The sequence below is a fragment of the Balaenoptera musculus genome, chromosome 19 (assembly GCF_009873245.2).
Source record: "Balaenoptera musculus isolate JJ_BM4_2016_0621 chromosome 19, mBalMus1.pri.v3, whole genome shotgun sequence".
Lineage (NCBI taxonomy): Eukaryota > Metazoa > Chordata > Mammalia > Artiodactyla > Balaenopteridae > Balaenoptera > Balaenoptera musculus.
Genome location: NC_045803.1, coordinates 36,618,390 through 36,640,161, shown reverse-complemented (window position 1 = coordinate 36,640,161; position 21,772 = coordinate 36,618,390). Strand labels below are relative to the sequence as shown.

The 21,772-nt window shown below is 36.3% G+C and overlaps 1 protein-coding gene across 1 annotated transcript in view; it reads left to right on the top strand.

Moving 5' to 3' along the window:
* Positions 1 to 21,772, top strand: part of CDH8 (cadherin 8) — a 366,357-nt gene that overhangs the window by 122,460 nt on the left and 222,125 nt on the right. The window contains exon 3 of the mRNA XM_036835108.1: positions 7,492 to 7,786. Within this exon, the coding sequence (XP_036691003.1) occupies positions 7,492 to 7,786 (295 nt within the window). The remainder of the gene's footprint in view (positions 1 to 7,491; positions 7,787 to 21,772) is intronic.

Sequence of the window (21,772 nt, the reverse complement as noted above, 5' to 3'; positions counted from 1 at the left end):
ATCTTACAGTTTTTTCTATTTCTTATCAGGCTCTCATTCTGGTTCCCATAATCTGAATTACTACTATATAAATCTTTGGTTGCCTTAGAGAAACATATTGACTCCCAACCCTGTAAGATTTAATATGTTAACCACGATGTTATCAACATACATAAGAAAATATGTGTCCAATTGACAGGAGTTCATTGTCTTTTATTTTTTTTTACCTATGGTTGCTTAAATATCAGAGCCTCCACCTCAGTACTTAAAGGAAAAGAAAAAATCTGAGAATACAAAACTTAAGCATGCTAGAGCGTTGTTAAGACCGTTTTTGTAGGATGGGCATACACGCTATTTTGTCCCATGGCATCATTATGGAATTGATCCATCTAATTCTCCTTTCTCTGAATCCTATCAACAAGGATACTTTGGCTTCACTTGTGTCTTTATATAAAGAGAAATTTTGCTCATCATGATCACTTAAATAGTCGAAGTACTATTTATCATTGATACGTTGCCTTTAAAAAAATTGGGCTTGGGAACTTTCTTTATTGGAGTCGGGCTAAGAGAGATGGATTTGCTATAAGGCTGACACATCATGTTTCCAAACCTATAAAGCTGCGGTCCAGACAAGATAGTAGCAAATTTGCCAAGGTCATGAATGTTGGCTTGGTAAACAGCTGGCCAGCCTCTTCTTGTCAATATTCTCCATTTGCATTCCTATTAGTTGAGCAAACTGCCTTTCTATTTCTATGTCTACTCTATTTCAGACTTTTATAGGATGAACTGTACTGCAGGATTTCATACAAATGGCTTCTAAATATATATAGGAAATTTCTACTGCCATATAGGGACAGAATAGAGAGGCTTCTCCATTCTGCCTCCTTCTCATCTTGTGAAATAGGAGGTCCCCAGACTAACTAGGTATGCTTTCCTGGGGATCTCTCTAGAATTATGCTAAAATGTGTATGCTCTGAAATCTGATTTACTGGGTTACATCTGGTTCTGTTATTTGTTAGTCGTGTGAGCTTGAGAAAGTCCATATATTTACTGAACCTGTGCCTCTCATCCTTGTAAAATCACTGATAAGGTACAGGACGTTATGGTAGGTCCTGTGCAGACAAAACAGCGATTAGACTTTACTGAGCATTTGCTATGTACCATGTACAATGCTTGTTGTTGGAAGATTGTTGACTAATGTACCTAGAGGCCCTTTGTGGAACTTAACCATTTTAAGGAGTAGCACAAGTAATGCATTCCTAATTCTGACTATAATTTCAGGTCCCTGCAGCCAAAAACAGCAGTTCACTCAGACTTGCTTCCAATTTTCTATTTCTCTGGGCACCGGTCCCCTTGGCCACGTTAAGCTGTTCAATATACACATCAGCAGCTGACACGGAATGCAAAGACCACACATCTGAGATATCAGGACGCTACACATTTGCCTCCTGTAAAACATTAGAAATTTTTGTCAAAGTAGAGGTCACTTCCAGTGCAGGATGCTCTGTTCTAGTCTTTTAATCGGGGATTGTGTCTTCTTTAGCCTTTCACCCCATAAGACAAATTTAAGGGTCATTTGGTTTATATGAGAATGACTTTGAGGATTGTTATCATTTGACTGAATTATTTCCTTAGAGTGTATGATCACGAGAGTAAGTGCGTATTCCCAACTTGATCTTACTAATATGCTGGGGTGTTTTTATGTCTATTACCTGGCTTTAGTTTTATAATTTGTTTCTGCAAATTGTTAAGTGTGGAGTGACTGAGACATAAAGAACAGACTTGTGGTTGCCTAGGGGGAAGGGGAGCAGTGGAGGGAAGGATTGGGAGTTTGGGATTAGCAGATGCAAACTATTATATATAGAACACATAAACAACAAAGTCCTAGTGTATAGCATAGGGAATTATATTTGATATGTTATAATAAACCATAAAGGAAAAGAATATGAAAAAGTATATATATATATATATATATATATATATATATATATATATATATCTGAGTCACTTTGTTGTACAGCAGAAATTAACACAACACTGTAAATCAACAATACTTCAGTAAAATAAATGAAAAAAAAAAGAGTGGCATGACTGGATGAAATAATTATTTAGTTTTACTGATGTGGTATAACATTTCAGCATATAAAGGCATTTTACAAGTTATGTGGTCCATCCTAACATCCTCACCCCTCCTACCCCATCTCCCACCATCATATGATGCTTCGTTTAGCTCTAAAGCAGAAGAACCAGTGGTTGTCTAGTTCTGCTTGAATACAATGATGGACTCAATGGTCTCGAATGGACCATTTCATGTTGGGTCAGCATCTTTTGTGAGATGTTCTATAGTGCACGAGAAGGCTGAACTACAAGTTAAAATAAGTAGATTTCAAGTCAAACTCCTGGTCCTTGTTGGGGAGGAACAGTTCAGAAACATGAAAGTATTCTCTTCTTATACCCTCTTGCACTTTTTCTTTACCGGCCCTTTCACTCTCCTAGTAGCCTAAATACACATCTGATCTAGAGTGAAGTCCTGCATTCTTATCATTTAGGTCAAAAACTTATACTGTGTTAAGTTTCTGGTCCCATCTTTGACGTTAATTGGTTATAATTTAAGGATTAGATTATCCGTCTGTTCACTGACAGACTGATAGCCCGTAGCACAGTATCTCCCTGACAGGCACCTGCTAGATACGGAGTATACAGTGTAAGATTTTATTTTATTTAAGTGTGCTAAGCTTGCTGTTCTTTCCAAGGGAGAGTAGATTGATGAAAAACAGGCATCAGTGATAGAGATTCATGTTGTAGTGATCCCCGTTAACCCCTTTGGGTTTCAAAAGATGCTGATTCTCTCCCTGTAACTTAGACTTCTCTAAAGGAAGAGAGGAAAGTTGAGAAACTCTCTTAGGATTTCCTTTTAGAGGGAGTGGAACTTCAAAGTAAGTTCTGATGGCAGAGCAACCGATTTTCTGATGAGGTACTGATTTCCCCCATAGTTCACTGAATCCTATTCCTCATCACTCACTTTCCAGGAAAAAGTGGGCAGCATGGTAATTAAATCATTCTTTGGTATTAAAATAGGCTCTCAGAGGAGAACTTATCTTCTCTAGGCTCTACTGTACTAGGAGTGCTTTAGTGTCCTCAGGAATCTTGTAGGAGAAGGTAGAAAAGTAGTTTGTACTTTTTTTTTTTTTTTTCTTTGACAGCCACAGGGGAGATAAGGGTGATTCTGTTGAAGACTTGGGTGGCGGGGGCTCTTATTCTGAGAACAGTGATGTGTGTATATTAGATACTTGTTGTCTGTTGTCCATCTATTATTCATCCATTGCCATCCATCCATCCATCCATCCATCCATCCATCGATGTTCCCTCTACTATGTCTCAGTTGTTTTGCTGGGGGCTACGGTTGAATGCATGTTTGAGGGAACTCAAGGGCTTTGCGTTTAGAGTGGATAAGATTTTAGCTCACTGAACCTAACTTTTCTAAATTTCTTTACTCTCTTCTTTAAATTACTGTTTTGAAAATAAAACGAGGCAATGTTCTTTCCTTCCCTTGTTTTGCATTCACCTTACTTACTCCACAAATATTGTTTGAGCTCCAACAACATGACAGGCACCTTACTAGGCAGTTGGGAATGCAAAGGAGAGTGGAAATGCAAAAGCTTCTTCCCGTGGCTTTTAAAGTTTAAAGTTGTATTTTAATTAAGGGATATTTTGAAAATATATGAAAGATAGTGAAGGTGTAATTATATTGATACTCACAGTTCAACTCAATTATGTAGCAGTCCCGTTATGATCCCTCAAATCAAAGACTTAATATGAATGACGGGGACCGCTCGTTGCATACCTGACACTCGGTGCTTCTCCTACAAAGCTGCTGTGAGTGACCACCGGGATCCATCTGGTTGTAGATGAGACAGATCATGGGTGCTGGGCTGAGCTTGGGAACCCAGACTGAGGTAGCTTTGTGAATTGGTGTCCAAGTTTTCCCTCTGACCTTTCCCTTTGCTTCTGAGACTTTTGCTTATGGGCACACACCAAGCACTGTGATTTAGTAAAACAAAACTATTATGATGCCAGGCTTCTTACTGAAACCTTGTGTTTATGGACTCTTGTTGCTTTATAGTCAAATCTGAATTCTATCTTGCCTTCACAACTCTGTGTAATCTGACCCCTGCCTTGCTTTTGATTCTTATTTCTTGCGTCTTCTCCTAAAGTCAGTGCTATGTTAAATCATCTTTAGCTTTTCTCACTTAGTATGCTCTCTCTTATCTCTGGATCTTTACCCATTCCCTCCCTCTTTGAGATCTGGAGTTCATCATTACTTGTTTGTAGTGGCCTTTTCTGTTCCTCCATACTCCACTTTCTGAGTTAAGTAAACTTAATATATGCACTCAAACCTTTAGAGCATGCATTTGAATCCAGGAAATTTCCTTTAAAGCTTCTGCTGTTAAGATCACCACTTGCTGATAGTACATTCTATGGAAAAGTTCCCTAAAAATCTCTGAATCTTAACTGTTTCATGGGTGAAATGGCAAAGTGTCCTCTGGTTGGCTGTGAGAAAAACGTTACATGTATACATGTATTGAATAAAATGTTTACCAGGTAATAAGTAGTCAGTACATGTGGTAGTAATAATAACAATAACAACAGCAAGTATTTTCTGTTTATTTGTTTTTATCTCCCACTAACCTATGGGTCTTTGAGGGCAGAGACCATGTCTGTTGTTTGTAATCATATTTTGTGCATATTTAATCAGTGAATGGATGAGGTCTTTTTGTACCACAGCCAGGCCAACCAGTCTTAACATCTCAGCCAGTTTGCATGTGGCCCTTATGCTGCTCTAATTAGCAGAAGCAGCTCTTGGGAGAGGTGGTCCTCACACTTTCAGATGATGCACAATGTGTGAAAATGTGGTGCGTTTGGGATACCTTTGGTACCATAATCTCACAGAGAGGGTCCTGGGGTGGGATAAGTTGACAAGAACAGTCTTGATGCATTGAAGTGAGCAGGTTTTAACAGATATGTGAAGACCAACCAAAAAAGCAGCAGCTTATCATCATGTATTCCGAAGCCTGAGGTCCAGACCTGGAGTTTTATGAGCATTTGCTGCCTGTAAATTGCTATTCTTACACACTCACAGGTCTTTTATTTGTAATGTCAAGTTGGTTACCTGAACAAGCCATGTGCAAGAGTGTGTGTGAGTGTGTGTGATCCACATAACAGGATGAAATGAGTGAACATAGAAACGCAGTACTCTGCCTTTCAAGATCATGAGGGCTCTGGATTTTGCTGAGATTTGCTAAAAATAAATTTCAGAAGAAAGCGGAAGCACACAGTGTTTGCTAAGAGTTTTTTCAGGATGGAATCTTGGGAACTTTTCACTCAGCTTGCAACTGGGCTTTATTATAGTGTTTTCAGATAGTTGTATATAGTTGAGGATGCTATGAAGTAAAAATGGTTTTAGTTATTGTGCATTTAATGTGCCAACTTCCATTTTTCTCTATTTTTCAAATAGATCATCTCAGATTCTAAAACCAATTCTGCAGGGTAGATGTTTTATCCCCATATTAGAGGCAAAGTAACTGAAGCTCAAATAAATGTGTTAATTTCTCCAGTTTATATAGTTAGAGAGACCTGAGTCTTAGCTTTGTGTTTGTTCAAAACCTATGCTTTTCCCTTCTCCCTCAGTTATTTCTAAACACAAAGGATCATCAAAACCTGGGAGTACGATACGATTTAGTAATCAGAAGCTATTGATAAATGTAAGGAAAATATGGTGCAAAATAAGTTCTAATATAAGTAATAGTAGCAGCATTTTGAATGTCTTAAACTTTGATAGCAAAAATGTGATGGGCAAGAGTGACACGTATCAATACCTCTGTGTCTCAGGAATGCCTGTATATGAATGGAAACATCCATGAGTCATATTTTACTCAAATTTTTCTTTTTTAATAAAAATGCTAATGGAAATGTTAAAATGCACATAAATTAAAATGGTCATAAATTAGGATTAATATCATATTAATGAATTATAATCCTACATTCATTCAGATAAAGTGGCATTTCAATATTTGCTCTTGTTAATAAGTTCAATACAATAATGAAAGGGATACATTTTGATATTCGGTAAGTATTTGATGTAATCTTATGCTTTAACTTTTTAAAGTATTCAAAAGTAAAATAGGAGATCTAGATGCATTTGGATGCTTTGTTGCTGTTTTATGTCTTTTAAAAAATCTTTGCATTTATTGAGGCACTAAATACAATTTAAATTGGCAAAGAACGCGATCACTGAATGAAAGTGACCCCAAGAGAATGCAATGTCTTTTGAGTTTCTAGGAGTTTCTTTCCACAAGACTTTTTTTTCCAATATATACGTATATATATTTTTTAAGGAACAAGTGTTTGAAATCTCATGGTGCAAGAACTATAACTATACTGGCATTTAAGTAACTGAGTTAAGCCGAAAATATGTACATTTAAGCAGTATTTTGCAAATATAATTCAATTAATTTTCCTTTTAAAAATATAAACTAAAAATATATATATTCTTGTTTTATTTTAGTTTTTTTAACAGGAGTCAACATAGTATAAAAAAGAAGCACCATATATCAGGAGTCTCCCTCTAAAGAATAAACTGTGAAAATGTGAAAGCCAGGGATTCTGTTTTCCCCAGTACCTACTAAAATGTTTTAGGCAGAGTAGGTGTTCAATAAATATTTGTTGCCATGACCTAAGATGGATCTGGATCCCTGCTGCGAAGTTTTCATTTCTCTAAGAAGTCCCATTTCTGGAAAATATGCTCCCATAATCTGGCCTCAGTCATCTTTGTAAAATGGGAATAATTTTCCTGGACCAGAAGAATTGTGTAAATCAAAGAGGAAAAAAAAAAGCCTTACACAAACATAAGATCTTAATATATATCAGATTATTAGAATTATTTCTGTTTTTATGAATATGGCAGCCAGATCTGCGTTGAATTTTAGGTCTACTACACTTGAGTCCATCAAATGGAAACCTTGGAGATGTTATAATATGCCTTGTCAAACTTCCCTTTTCCCATGTTTCATATGAAATATTCTAACTCAGTGACTTTTGGAAGAAATAAGGGGATTATCATATGAGAAGTGATTCAAATAGCTCTTGGCACACAGATAGTAACCCATAAAAGGTAACTAATAATAATAACTTTAAATAAATGTATTAACAAATTGAAAAGAATACATGTATTTTTGTATTTTCTCCTGGTCTTTTTATCATTCTAAATGCATATCAGTTTATACTGAACAGGCCAGAGTATATTTTTAAAGTGTTCAAACATATTTGTCTGAATTTCATTATATTTTACTTGATATGCATACAGTTGCATAGACTCTTTGTACAGCTACTGTTAGCAGAAATTGATGAAGTTACAATCAATGTAGAAAGAAACAACTTTATATTGAAACATGAAGTAGTAAAACATACTTTGCAAATTGCCACATCACTAACCAATGTCCCTTTTCGTTTTAGTTACATACAGACCTGGATCCTGGGAGCAAAAAAATCAAATATATCCTATCAGGCGATGGAGCTGGGACCATCTTTCAAATAAATGACATAACAGGAGATATCCATGCTATAAAAAGACTTGACCGAGAGGAAAAAGCTGAGTATACCCTAACAGCTCAGGCAGTGGACTGGGAGACAAATAAGCCTCTTGAGCCTCCTTCTGAATTTATTATCAAAGTTCAAGACATCAACGACAATGCACCAGAGTTTCTCAACGGACCCTATCATGCTACCGTGCCAGAGATGTCCATTTTGGGTATGTATGCTTCCAATTTCACAGAACTATTAAGAATCATATTTAAAATAGCTCCTGGCATCAGGGATAGTGTGTGGCTGAATAAAAGACATTTATTACCGTCTTATCTCTAATTTGCATTTCCAAATCCCCTTTTTTGGCCTCAGTTCCACAGCTCAATAGCTTTAGTCCCTTAGTAATAGGAACTGACGAAGCAGTTTTATTAAAATATCTCTCCTTACACGACAGTACTTCAATAGGCTGAATTTGTATTCCTCTCATAGACCTGTAGTTCGAGTATTGTTACTGAGGCGGATTTATCAAGATTTGTTCCAACATGCCAGACTAATCCTATTGATATTTTCTTGATGTTTAATTATTTGTTTGTGTATATTCACATGCAGATGCAGCACACAGAGAAGTAGAAAACCGTCTAGGTCTGTAGTCAGCCAGATATTGGATTGAGCTGGTGGGTCGAGTCTAGAGTGAATTAGGAAATCACAGTTACCAGAGGCTTCTGAGCTGTGACCATCGTACTTTAACCGAGCTTTTTAAAGGAGCATTGCTATCACCAATGACTCACTCCCAGTTTTTCTGAGCCATTGAAATATTCATTATACTTTACAGAACAGAATATATTTCAAAACATGATTTTCTACTTTTTCCTCCCCTTTTTGGATTTGCTTATCTATCCCCAGACTCTGGCCTTGATACAGGAAATCCCTGACCCCAGACTTTATACTAGAATAAAAGGTATTTTAGAGCTCTTCCTAGTCTGACAAAAGTAGTAGGTAGGATCCAAAATCCAGGGCATTAAGATCACCAAAGTCATTCCTAAGTGTGCAGTGGATGTAAGGGATACCCTAGTTTGTTTCAAATTGCATTTAAGACAACCTATAAGGATACATGCTATGCAGCAAAATCACATAAATTAGCAGCAGGTGAACAAGATGTGATAAATAAAAAAACACAAGTGGAGATATAAATTGAAGGCCAAAATTAAGTAAATAGTTGGCTTCATTTGATCTCTTCTTTCTTAACCCACAGTATAACTTTGGTAGATACACCCATTACAGCAGCAAATCAGAACTGACCTCAGGTCTTCACATTTTACCCATGTATTTCTCCTGCCAAGACTCCCCTTTTCTATCTCTTTTGTGAGGAATCCTACTATTATTTATTTTTTCCTTCTTATCAAAATCAAATCACTTCTCTATGGCTGGCTGAAATGACACTTTTTCTAGGGAAACTTCTAGGTCTTTCTAGCAGGAATTTATCTCTCTACCATCACTATTACCACAGAAAGAAACCCACAAAAAGCAAAAACACATTCATGTTTGTACTTCTTTTAAATTCTGACATGTAAACAGGGACTAAGAAATACTATATATTTTTTCTCTCTCTTTTTATTTTCCTCTTATTTGATCAACTTATTTAGGGGAGAGAACTTGCCTAATCCATCTTTTCATTCAGGTTTGTGTAAGATGGTTTTAAAGGACTATTACCAGCTATAATACAGAATACTTAATCTTAATTGCTAATGAATGAAGAACAGGAAAGCTGCTATTTTTGCCTCATTATTATGATTTCTACATCTTAATGGCCAAGTCTATATCTATTTATTGTAAATGTGTCAGAGGCTTCCATTCCTGTGTGTATGAGTCATGTGCCTGATAAATATGTTGAGAAAAAAAAAAGCCCCAAAACGTCTGCAAACTTCAAGGTCAATTTCAGCTAAGACAAGGAATTTAATGATAGTATTAGTTACATAATGCAATGTGTATGTGCACCTATGCATTTTTCCTCTAAAGTTTTTTTCTTGATAAGAGTGTAGCAACTAAAAGAAATAATCTACACTAACTTACACAGTTATTCTAAAAAATGCTTAGCTTGTGGCATCTCTTCTAAAAACCACATGGAATATGCTGCAGTTGAAAGTGTGGGTTTTGAAGTTAGGTGGATGAAATTTTGAATCCTGGTTCTATCCCTTATTATCTGGTTGACTTTGAAGTTCAAGGAGGTTAAACTGTTTCTTATTTTCCTTAGCTACAATGCAAAGTTAACAATTTCCATCTTGCTTTCATTGTTTGAGAACTGCGTGATAAAATACAAAGTCAGGGTGTGTCATAAATAAGTGTTCAATAATTGGTTGTCGTGGTTTTAAAAATTATTTTTATTAATCGATTTCCCATCGTACCTTTGGACCTTTCCTCTGTATCGATTTTACAGAGGTGTCTGGTTTCTGTTTGACTCCAGCCTCTCTGGTTAAAGAGAGGCAGAGGCAGCTGCACTATTTTATTGTCAAGTGTGAATTATTCCCTTCATTTCCATGAAGGTGAATATCAGGATGAAGGTCGGCTCCTATCTCCTTTCTCTCCCCATTACCACTGTTCTCTCCCAGCCTGTCTCTTCCCTCCCCTCCTTCCTTCTTTCATTTTTCTTCCTTTGCTACTGCAGAAATGCCAACACCTGCACCTGTACACCCTGAAGAATGCCAGCAAGGACTGGGGGATTTCATTGTGCAGAAAGTGAAAAATAAAATTCTAATTGAGAAATTTACCAATATTACATTGAAATGAATGTGATATTCAAGAACTGTCTGCCAGTTGACAAGCTGTCAAGACAAAACACACATATATATTTGCCCAAATGGCAGCCAAATTATTTTAGAAATATCATATTTGGAAGCTGTAGACAGAGCTCTTTTATATTCTACTGTGAATTTCAGAACTTGATGAGAATTCACTTCTATAGCAATACCACATAAAGAGTGATGTGCAAGCTTGTCTGGTTTTTACTATGGATCCCAAACTAGCATCGTTGAAGTTGGTTTTTCAGTGAAAATTTGCCTACATTTATTAAGTTCCAGACACTTTAAATAGATATTTTTTTGCTACTGGATATTAGGGTGAGGGATACTTAACCCTGATTGTGTGTCCACACCTGGGTTCAGGTAAAATGAACTTTGTATTTAGCTTCGAAGTAGAGTCTCAGATTATTTGACTGCAGATTTTCTACTTGTGTTAGTGACATGACCCATCTAAGCCTCATCTTCTCTATCTGTGTAGTGTGCACAAGCATCCCTACCTAAGAAAGTATGTTTGGAAAAATTCAATGATTATATTTAAATAACTTAGCATAGCATAGAGTTGGTGCTCAATTGATATTAGTTTCTTTACAAACATCCATTTTCAAGCTACTTCTGCTAGTATGATTCAATAAATTGCGTATAGGATATGAATGCCTTGGTCAATGAAAAATTGCTTGACAAGCCTTAACTTTATGTTTCGCAGTTGTACATGTTGGAATGAAGCCTATTTTATTCAAAAGGGCATAGTAGTGAAGATGGGAATAAAAGGATCAGAAAGCCAAGTAGGGCTTAAGCTGGTGGGCATGATTGCATTGTTGAGTACACAGTTATATAAAACACAGCACTGGTGATTTTCTTAGTTTTCTTTGAGATTCAAGGCTACTCTCATGATGATCAATATGTATTAAAAAGTTGCTATATCCCCAAAGCTGTGTTAAATGCTTGCAATATTCACAACAATCCTACATTAGTACCGATGTTAACTTCTCTATTTCTCTTTATTTTTAATCAGAAAACATAGGGGAAATAATAGCTAATCCAAATCCAGATATTAAGTGGGAGAACGGATTTAAATTCAGACATCTGGCTCTTCCTCCCATGGGTTTAACCAGTATGCTGTACTAATTTTTGATAATATCTCTAGAGAATTTTGTTTATATATGCCCTATGATTCTGCTGCCTATTTATAATAGTTACTATTTTTCCAAGGTGGAAGAGCTCTTGAGGTCAGCATACTTTGCAAATTAAATTGAGGAGCTGAGACAGGAGTTGGACAAAGAGAAGTTTGGGTGAAGTATTACACAGTGTTTAAGATAGGACTATAAGCACATTAAAAATGTAAGAACAATACATCACATAGAAATTCAAATCACAATAAAATTAATTGAGAGCCATGTGGTGACTAACTGGGGCTGAAGTGCTGTTAATATGTTAAAGATAGAAACTACAGAGAGTAACCGGGATTGACTCTGGATTTCCTGGTAGTGAATGCAAAAAAAGAATGCACTCTCCATCAAAAAATATTAATCAAAAAATCAGAAGGTCAAGAGATTACTTAGTAAAATATATTTTGGAAAGGCAAGTCTCACTGCTTTCCAAAGGCTCGTAACTGAAGAGGTCGAGGCTGTCAGTACACAGTATGCAAGTGAACTTACTCTACTTGAAACAGTAACTCAGCCAAAAGGAAAATGCCAACATTTGAAAATAGTTTGTGTTGTCCCTTCTATGTGTCATTCTCACTCTCCTGTCTTCTCTTACCATTAGTAGTATGTCTTTTCTTTGTAATTTTGTTCTTTTATGGTAAAAGTCTTCAAATCCTCTTTTGGAGGAAGGCCCATATAAAATACATTCTATTTCTTTTGTGTTGTTCATTATCTTTAATTTGGAATAAATTTAATCTTAGAGAAAAGTTGCAGTTGTAGTCCAAATGTATTTTTCCTGAACTATAAGTGAGTACATTGCTGCGATGATGCCCAATTACCATGAGATACCTCAGTCAGTCTTTCCCACATGGGTGTTTTTTCTACACAAGCACAACACAGCCATCAAAATTAGGAAATTAATAGTGATACACCATTGCATTGGATGCACAGACCTCAGTCAAATGTCTCCAATTGTCCCAGTAAAGTCTTTTTATAGTGAAAGGATCAAATCCAGGACCCCACATGCACTACCTCAGTACCTCCAACTCTAAAGCAACACCACCGGGTTCCTTCTAATTGTTTCTTTTTCTCCAACAGTGAGAACCCTGTTTCTTTACACTCAATATATTTGTTATTTGGATCATCCCTCACTGCCATAGTAAGTGATTTCCATTTGCTCCCTCTGCCCATCCCCTGACTCCCTGACACAAATGTTTATCTGCTGTTCCACTCTCCCTCCACCTTCCTGCCTTTCCATGGATTCTTACCTCGCCCAGACATGCCTAATGGCTTTTGGAATGAAGTGTTCAGGTGGCAGGCAGACAGTCAGGAATGGAGGCAGCAACTATATAATACTCTCTACTTTTATTCTCCTGTGTATTTCATTGGTTTGTTATTATACAATAGACCTATGGCAGCATCTTCCAATCTGTGCTCAAAATAGATCTACTGCCACAAATCAAATCAAATTTAATTGATAAACACTGAATTAAAAAAAGTGAAATGCTTTTCATACTTCAGAGTCTTTAAAGTATTAATATGCCAGAATTTGATAAATGCATATTATATGCCCTTTCGGAAATTCAGACATTTATATGATCCCAGAAACTATTTTTAAAAAGTATCTTTCAGAACTGCATAATTTTATACTATAAAAGCTTTACAAACACATGTCTAATGAGAAGAGATTTTTGAATCTATGTTAGGTCACATGTTAATTTAGCACGCAGCTAAATAGTCAAATTTTCAATTTCTAATGAGCAAATTAAAAATTATGTTGACTATAGCTTACATGGATTAGCTTGTTATTCTTGTCACTGCCCGATACGTATTTTCATCCCATATAAAGAAGATTCCTCAACTAATAAAGAGATTCATTTTCATATTTTGTTATTATTAAAGAAACAGTTTATGTCACAGAAGCTTAAAAAATCAAAGAATGTTCATACTGACAAACTGTCTTAAACCTAACATACGTCTTTTTTATAATTTAGAGGTTGTGGCTTTCTTCCTCTCTCTCAGCTAGATTTTAAAAGGATTTGGCAGAATTTCTCTATTTCAAAGGAGAGATGCAAAGTGAGAAAGGGAAAAACATATCTTGATGGATTTGATTATCTTTTTTGTCTTATTTGATTCGGGCTGACGAACAAAATTGGAATTCTTTAGGAAAACATGGGCGGGAAATCATGAGGATTGAAATAAACACTTTTAAAAGAAATCCAGCTGCTCTACCTGATATGAATGCCTGTAACAGCTGTGGTTCCAAAACTCTAAGATGGGGTGAGGATTATGTAGTTTCTGTTCTACATAAGGAAGGTAAACCTCCAGTAGGAATACATAGACAGTTGGTGTAATAGCTGAATCTTGTATCTGTGAAGCAGTGATTTCTGATATGTGGATTTTAGTGATTCCCAAAGGTCTCCCTAAATGATCTATGGCTTAGAAATTACTGGAGTATCCAAATGGGAAAATTATTGGCAGTTAACTGTGAGAGGTACCTAAAACGAATTAGCCTTACAAGAGCCATTAATGTTATTTCTGCACTGTGGCTCAGAACAAGTTTGGGGTATAATGATGGGGATATAAACAAGGTTTATTTGAATGCCTTCTGTGATGAGAAAACTCCTTCTATCAAATCTTGCTTTAATGCTTACTCTTCTGTACTCTCTAAATTATAAGGTGATATTTTATTAATCAACTAGGTGATAATGCAATACTATAATTAATTGATTGTATTGTCCCTAATGGGATTCTTACTATTTTTAGGTCAATTCATATACCTGATGTCTTTAATTTTAATGTTCTTTGGGCTAAATATCAACCCATAAAAATACATGAATGCAGGTAGGATAGCTTAGGGAAGTTATTAAAAGTATATAGAGAGGAATTCCCTGGCGGTCCAGTGGTTAGGACTCTGTGCCTTCACTGCCGGAGGCCAGGTTTGACCCCTGGTTGGGGAACTAAGATCCTGTAAGCCTTGTGGTGTGGCAAAAAAAAAAAAAAAATATATATATATATATATATACACACACACACACGTATATATAAATCCAACTTTCATTCACTTTGAAAATAGTTAAAATTCTAGAACTACTCATTATAGAACTGGCTCAGGAGCTTCAGACCCACTCCTGTTTTGGGGTTTCATGGCCAACATAAACTAGGTGTTTTCAATGGTCTCTTCTTGTAGATTTGGTCTGTCGACTTAGGAATTTCATATAAATACTAGAAATCTTTGAATTCTTTGTAGAAGATGAATTCTCAATCACTAGCCAATAAAAATTTTTCAGAATTGTATAAATCACAAGAGAATGTGATGAAATACCTCATTTGATTTTACAAGTTGTAATGTTGGTGTCACTTTTGTCCTATATAATAGAATATTACAAAAATATATTTCAGTAAGTTACATAAGTACCTTAAATTTGAACCTATTGAAAACAAATTTAACACTCTGCCCCTAACTCCATCCCCACTGGTGAACAGGGTCACTCCGTGTGGAATGGGATTAATTTAGAGACCTGTATCTCCCATTCATGAGTATCTCATAATTTGAATTGGTGTTCTAGAAGATTAAAATTAAAGCATTGACTCAGCATTAACAATATCTAAGTGAAGAAGCAACACTGACTATATATGTCAACCTGTGCCTTTAAACCAGGTCATTCCATCAATGTACCAATTAAACAGTGGTTTCTAAGCCTGTTCATAACAGTAGCTAAGGCTAACATTCTGTTTCTTTCCTTCTTATTTTTTCCCTCCATTTTCTCCCCTGTGCTCACTCATTAGAATTAAACTCAATTGGGTTAACAATTTGATTATCACATTAAGCTCAATTTGATTATCCTAGTGTCTCTTTAAGTTCTTCAGAAATATGTCTTCTACTCACATTTTGATTCTTCCTATTTCTGGATACATTGGGTTACCTCTCTGGAAATTACACCAACTTCCCTGTTGCCAGAGAAAGTTCCTATGGCGAATAATACTTCTTCCAGGTCTACCGTGAACATTTCTGAAAAGATAAGACATCTACTGCTTTCTATTCAAGTAATCTTCTGTACTTGAAATACTGAAAAGTATTCTCATATCAGTAAACCTGCATTTCTAAGGAAAATCAAAACACTTAACAAAAACATTGATCGCAGATGGGAAGTTGAGAAACAAAGGGGGAATACTACCCAGACAATTCCATGATCCTGTTGTCTTTCTATCTCTTTGTCCTCACCTAAGAATTAATATTTTAGGATTCAACACATTTATTGACTCTAGATGCAAAAGGACAAATCATTCTTAAGTTATTCAAGCCATGCTTGTGTCTAGAGCTCTGTGAATTAGCATCAATACCCACAGTGTTACAAGTTTTGTTACATAGCCATTTCAGGAAATCATGAATTAAAAGGGGCTAGAGAGAAAAAGCACATAGAGTTCAGCCTTTGCCCACATTCGCCTGTCAGAGAAATGAATTCACTGCATGTCAGGGCAGCTCTGAAACATGCGTTTGTGAAATCCTGAAGTCTTGGCTGAAAATGAATGTGGGACACATTTGTCAATATATTTTTGGTGTCTGTCATGACCTCCTTGCCTCTCAGAGCTGGTAGGGGTTCTTAGAGTCTTTATGTGTGTATTAATGTTATTTCTTTAATTTTTATATTTGTGCTTAATGGACTTAATAGTTGTACTTCCTGGATTCATTGGACTTGGAAATTGCCATTTGAGTTTTAGACCCAAATTGCTTTTATTCTTTGGTTATGTAGCAATCACAGTTGTGTGAGATATGTGCCATTTTTCCTATTCTCCTTATCAGTAATGTTACATAGAGAAAAATATGATGAAATTTAGATGGTAAGATAGTTACATGCATAGACAGGCAAATAGATCAATACAGGCATGCCTCAGAGATATTGCCAGTTGGGTTCTAGACCACCACAATAAAGCAGGTCACACAAATGTTTTGGTTTCCCAGTGCATATAAAAGTTCTGTTTATGCTATATTGTAGTTTACTAAGTGTGCAATAGCATTATGTTTAAAATATGTACATACCTTAGTTTTAAAATATTACTAAAAAATGCTAACCGTCATCGGACAATGCAGGGTTGCCACGTACCTTCAATTTGTAAAAAATGCAGTATCTGTGAAGGGTGGTAAAATGAAGTGTAATAAAATGAAGTATGCCTGTAGATAAAAGATGGTAGAGAAGATAGATATACAAGCTGTTAAAAGAACGGAGGATAAAGATAAGTATGTAGATATATGGAGGAAAGAAATTTAAGTGTGTATGTGTATACATGTGTGTGTATTTGATATTATAACTAGATATCCTAAAAAAAAAAAGACAAAAAATTGTTACATCATGAGGCTCTAAGTGAGGACATATGGATTGTCTCAGACGCATCTCTCCAATTCTAAGGGAACAAGGTTTTATTCCTTGTGTCTGTGCTGGAAGAGTTTAAAGTCAGTATAACCATATTTGTGCCACTGTTGAAGATGATTTTATTCATTTTTTTTTTGGTCAGGGAACATTACACCAAGGAGTCTTCTCTTTATAACCACGTCAGACTTTTTGGATCTCATCATTATCTGCCATTTATGAATCTTTGCAAGCCACAAGAGTGGTTTGAGTTCAAGAAATACATGGGGGTAGGAGAGGGGGAATTCATCAAATAAGGGTCTCTGGAATAGGTGTTGAAATGCCTATATGTGTTTCTTCTAAAATCCAAAGCAATGTTATTCACTTAAGGTTAGCACAACGAATAATTGTTTTATGACTACATAGAGATTAATATTTTAAAAGTTTATTTTATGCCAAACACACTATTCAGGTACATTCATTTAATCGTAACAACAACCTTATGAAGTGAATATTATTATTCTTATTTTTAAAAAGAGAAAACTGACGCACACAAGCTTAAAATATACTCAAGGTCTTATCATGGGTAAAAATAAGAGCTCCCGTCAGACATGCAGAACCACTAACAGTCCACAGAGTAACGGAGGAGTTATTACAGGGGTTAGACCATATAAAACAATAGAGATGATAGAAGAGCTCTTGTCTCTGCATCGGGTGATGGAAAGGAAAGCTGGAAGTGAAGTGGAAGAGACCAGGAATATGCTGGAATCCAAAAGGAGCCTGTACCTGGCTCTCCCACCTCAATTTTCCATGTGGCAGATAACCTGCAGGAGAAGCTGATGCCCTTTGTCACATGGCTGTGCGTGGACCTGGCCCGGGACTTGGACATTCTGAAGGAGCACATCTTATGGTTGCTGAAGGAGCTGTGAGTGGGATCCTGCTCTGTGCCAACATGGTGAGCTTGAGAATCTGCTGAGTCAGACGTGTGCTACCCTAGTGCCCAGTACCGTACACTGACATTTTGTCTGTCTTCTCCACTTCTGCCTTCAAAATCGCATGCCAAACCTAACCAGGACAATACAGGGAAGGGAATTCTAGAAATATAATCCCAGTTTAGCTAAACTGATAGAGAACAAAGCCATGACAGATACACTTTATTTAGTTTCTATTGTAGGTTAGGTACTATGGAAAACATTGTATAGATTTTTTAGAAAAGAACATTATATATGTCAAGTATTATCATTTCACATCATATATAAGAATTATATGTCTTATAGGTTACATGTTATTATCATATTTTTCTGTTCGACAAAACTAATTTTTTCTGTTTGACAAAATTAATATGCTGAAGTTCTAACCCCCAGAACCTACGAATGAGATTGTATTTGGAGGTAGGGCCCTTGAAGAGGTAATTAAGGTTAAGTGAGGACATATGGGCAGGCGCTAATCCAATCTAACTGGTGTCCTTACAAGAAGAAGGAATTTGGACACACAGAGAGACACCAGGGGCACATATGAACAGAAGGACAACTGTGTGACAAGGCAGTAAGAGAGTGGCCATCTGCAAGCCAAGGAGAGACCTCAGGAGAAACCAACCCTGCCAGCACTTTGATCTTCAACTTCTAGCCTCCAGAACTGTACAAAAATTAACTTCCGTTGTGTAAATCACCTAGGCTGTGGTATTTTGTTACGGCAACCCTAGCAAACTAATGCAGTTTGTGTGGCCAGATTTACTTAATTAGGATGCACTAGGGTCAGAATCCAAAGTCAGAGACTTATTAAATGGGGTATCAATGTTCTCGCTTCTAGAGCTATTGTGTCCCTGTATCAGCCTTGACTTAGGGTCATATCTCTGGATACATATGGAGTGAACATCTGTTCCCAGCTATGGAATTTTTTAAAAAATAGAAAATCATATGCTTAAGTGTGTGGAACTTCTTTTGGTTTTAAATAAACTTTTTTAGTATAGTTTTAGATTTGTTGAAAGGTTTGAAATTATACAGAGTCCCCATATACCTCATACCCACATTTCACTATTATTAACATCTTACAGTAGTATCGTACTTTGTTAAAATTAATGAACCAATATTGACACTGCATTTTAACAATTGTGGTGAGTACTGGTCAGGTACTTTTGTAGAATTTCCCTCATTTGAGATTTGTCTCATGGGGTAGAATATTGGGGAGGAAGACTGCCACTTCGTCACATTGTATCAATACATACTATCAATAGGATTTATCCCTGTTGATGTGAACCTTGATCACCTGGCTTAGGTATTAAGTTTGTCAGGTTTCTCTCCTGTAAATTTACGCTTTTGTTCTGCTTTCTACACTGTACCTTTTAGAAGGAAGTCACTATGTGCAGCACATACTTAAAGAGTGGGAAGTCGTACTTCCCCAATACATAGTTATCTACATTACTCATGTGGATTTCTTGTGCATAGGTGATTGTCCTTCCCTCCTTCCATCCTTCCTTCCTTCCTTCCTTCCTCCCTCCCTCCCTCCCTCCCTTCCTTCCTTCCTTCCCTTCTTTCTTTTATTTAATCAATAGTACTCAAGGGTTATTTTATACTTTCTGTTATAATCCAATGCAACTTTATTTTCCTGCCTATTTTTTTTTTCCAGCTTTGGGCATTGGGAGCTCTTTTAGTTGTCACCTGTGTCCCTTCCACATACATCCATTATTTTTTGTTTGCTTTTTAGCACTTATATACATTCTTACTTTCCTACAGTGCATGATGCTTCAGGTTCATCTTGTATATTTATTGCCCAACTTCTAGAATTAGCTATACCTCTAAGGAGCCCTGGTTCTTTTTATTGGGGTTTTAGAAGCCAAGATCTGAGTGCTAGGTATACTAGTTGCTGCTGGGTTGTCTTTGATTCTAGGCCCTCTCAGATGATAGAGGGAGGACAAATACATGTGCGAGGGATGTATATATATACTTAAGTTTTACAAATACAATGGCAATATAGTTATAATATTTTGTCACTGTTTGCAATCCATCTTGGGAAGCCCCACATCCTAATTTTTAAAACATTTGCATGTATTAAGTTTTACTTGTGCTGTAAAGTTAGTTCTTATGGTTTTGATAAGTCCATTGTGCCACGTGTCCATCATTACAGTATCAGATGGAATAGTTTTACTCCCTGAAAAAAAAGCCCTTGAGCTTTACCTGTTAACTTCCTCATTCCCTAAACCCCTAGTATCCACTGATCTGTCTACTGAATTTATAACTTTGTCTCTTCTAAAATATCCTATAAATGGAATAAAATAGTATGTAGACCTTTTACTTAGCAACATGCGTTTAAGATTCATTCAAATTTTTGTATGGCTTGACAGTTCATTTCTTTTAAACACTAAATAGTATTCCATTGTATGGGGGTTACCATAGTTTGTTTATCCTTTCATCTATTGAAGTATATTTTGATTACTTCCAGTTTTGTGTGATTATACATAAAGCTGCTATAAACATTCCTGTTCAGGTTTTTGTTTAGAAATAAGTTTTTAATTCAGTTGAAATACCTAGGAGTATACCTGATGTATCACTCAGTAAGAGTTGAGTTTTATAAGAAATTTTAATTGATTTAACCAAAATATTTACCAGAAAGTCCTATCAGTAATCTGTAAAACACTGTAAAGATATCCCTTGTTCGTTAGCAGGCAAAAACTATTGTAGAAAACCTAGAATAGAAAGCAATTAGTTAATATAGAGATGAACAGATGTACTTGTATGAGTTACAATGATCACACTGTAAATAGGAATTATCTTAATATGCTGTCAGATCTCCATGCCTTCAGGAAATGCTGCCCCAGAGGATTTTTTATCTTTCCTTTCTTCTGGTCAAAATGGGTCCTCCTGTTTCTAGTCTTTGAATATGTGTTTATGGACACTGTTCGCCAAGTTGTCTCTACCGTTGCTACTCTGCCTATTTCTGCTTTTTGAAAGTTTATGCAAAAAAAAAAGAATGAATACAGGAGTGAGCATCTTGTAGTCAACAACCACCCATGGAGAACCTTCCTCTTTCAAGGCTGTAGTGAACACCCACCTAATGTCAGCCAAACTCACACTGTGTTTATTCTCTAGTAATGGTCCATCTCCCCTTTGGCAGTATGGATAACCACCAGCCAGTTTGTGAAGTGTTGCTTCTGTTTTCAAACACAGGTAGACATTCCACCAATCTAGTTCAATTACCTCAATCCCAGGCATTTGCCATGGGGACTGAGAAAATACTGAAATAGGATTTTTCCAAGCAGCTCAGTGTAAAAATTTGTGAACTTAGGAGCCATCAGGTAGACATCATCCTTTCATGATACATATTAGAGAAACAGAAAAACTATGTTTCACACGTTGGATTTCTTAGTCTCTGGTCCTAGAAACACACTGAATCTCAGTTCCCATCTCTGGTTTCCATGATACTTCCATCTCTCCATATATGACAACTCAAAAAGGACCAGGTGGGGCGATACTATATTTCTTAGAAACAAAAATTTCCTAAGAAATATAAAATTGTCTGCTGGATGCTATGGGTGCCAGTGAAAAGGAGTCACTCAAAGAAATTCTGGTCTATCAGAGTAGATGTAGAAGCGTCTTTCTTCTTGGCTATGTAAACAGTGTATAAAATGATAAGTATTTATGCCCACTGGGTGTGCAGTTTTCTCATTATACGAACCTAGAGAATACACTGTCACTCGTGTGTCTTCCTTATAAAAGATCCTGGCTCTTCAGGGCAAGGCATCGTATGGATGGATATTAATAATGTGTCGTGCGTATCTTCATTACATAATAAGAGGTTTTTTTTTTCTTTTTTCTTTTACTGCCATTGACTGCTGCCCATATAAAAGCAATGAACTGAAATTTAAATCCTTGGGAAAGTTAGAACCGGAGTGGGATATGGGATATCCCTCTGCCTGGCTTGTAAAAGGGCC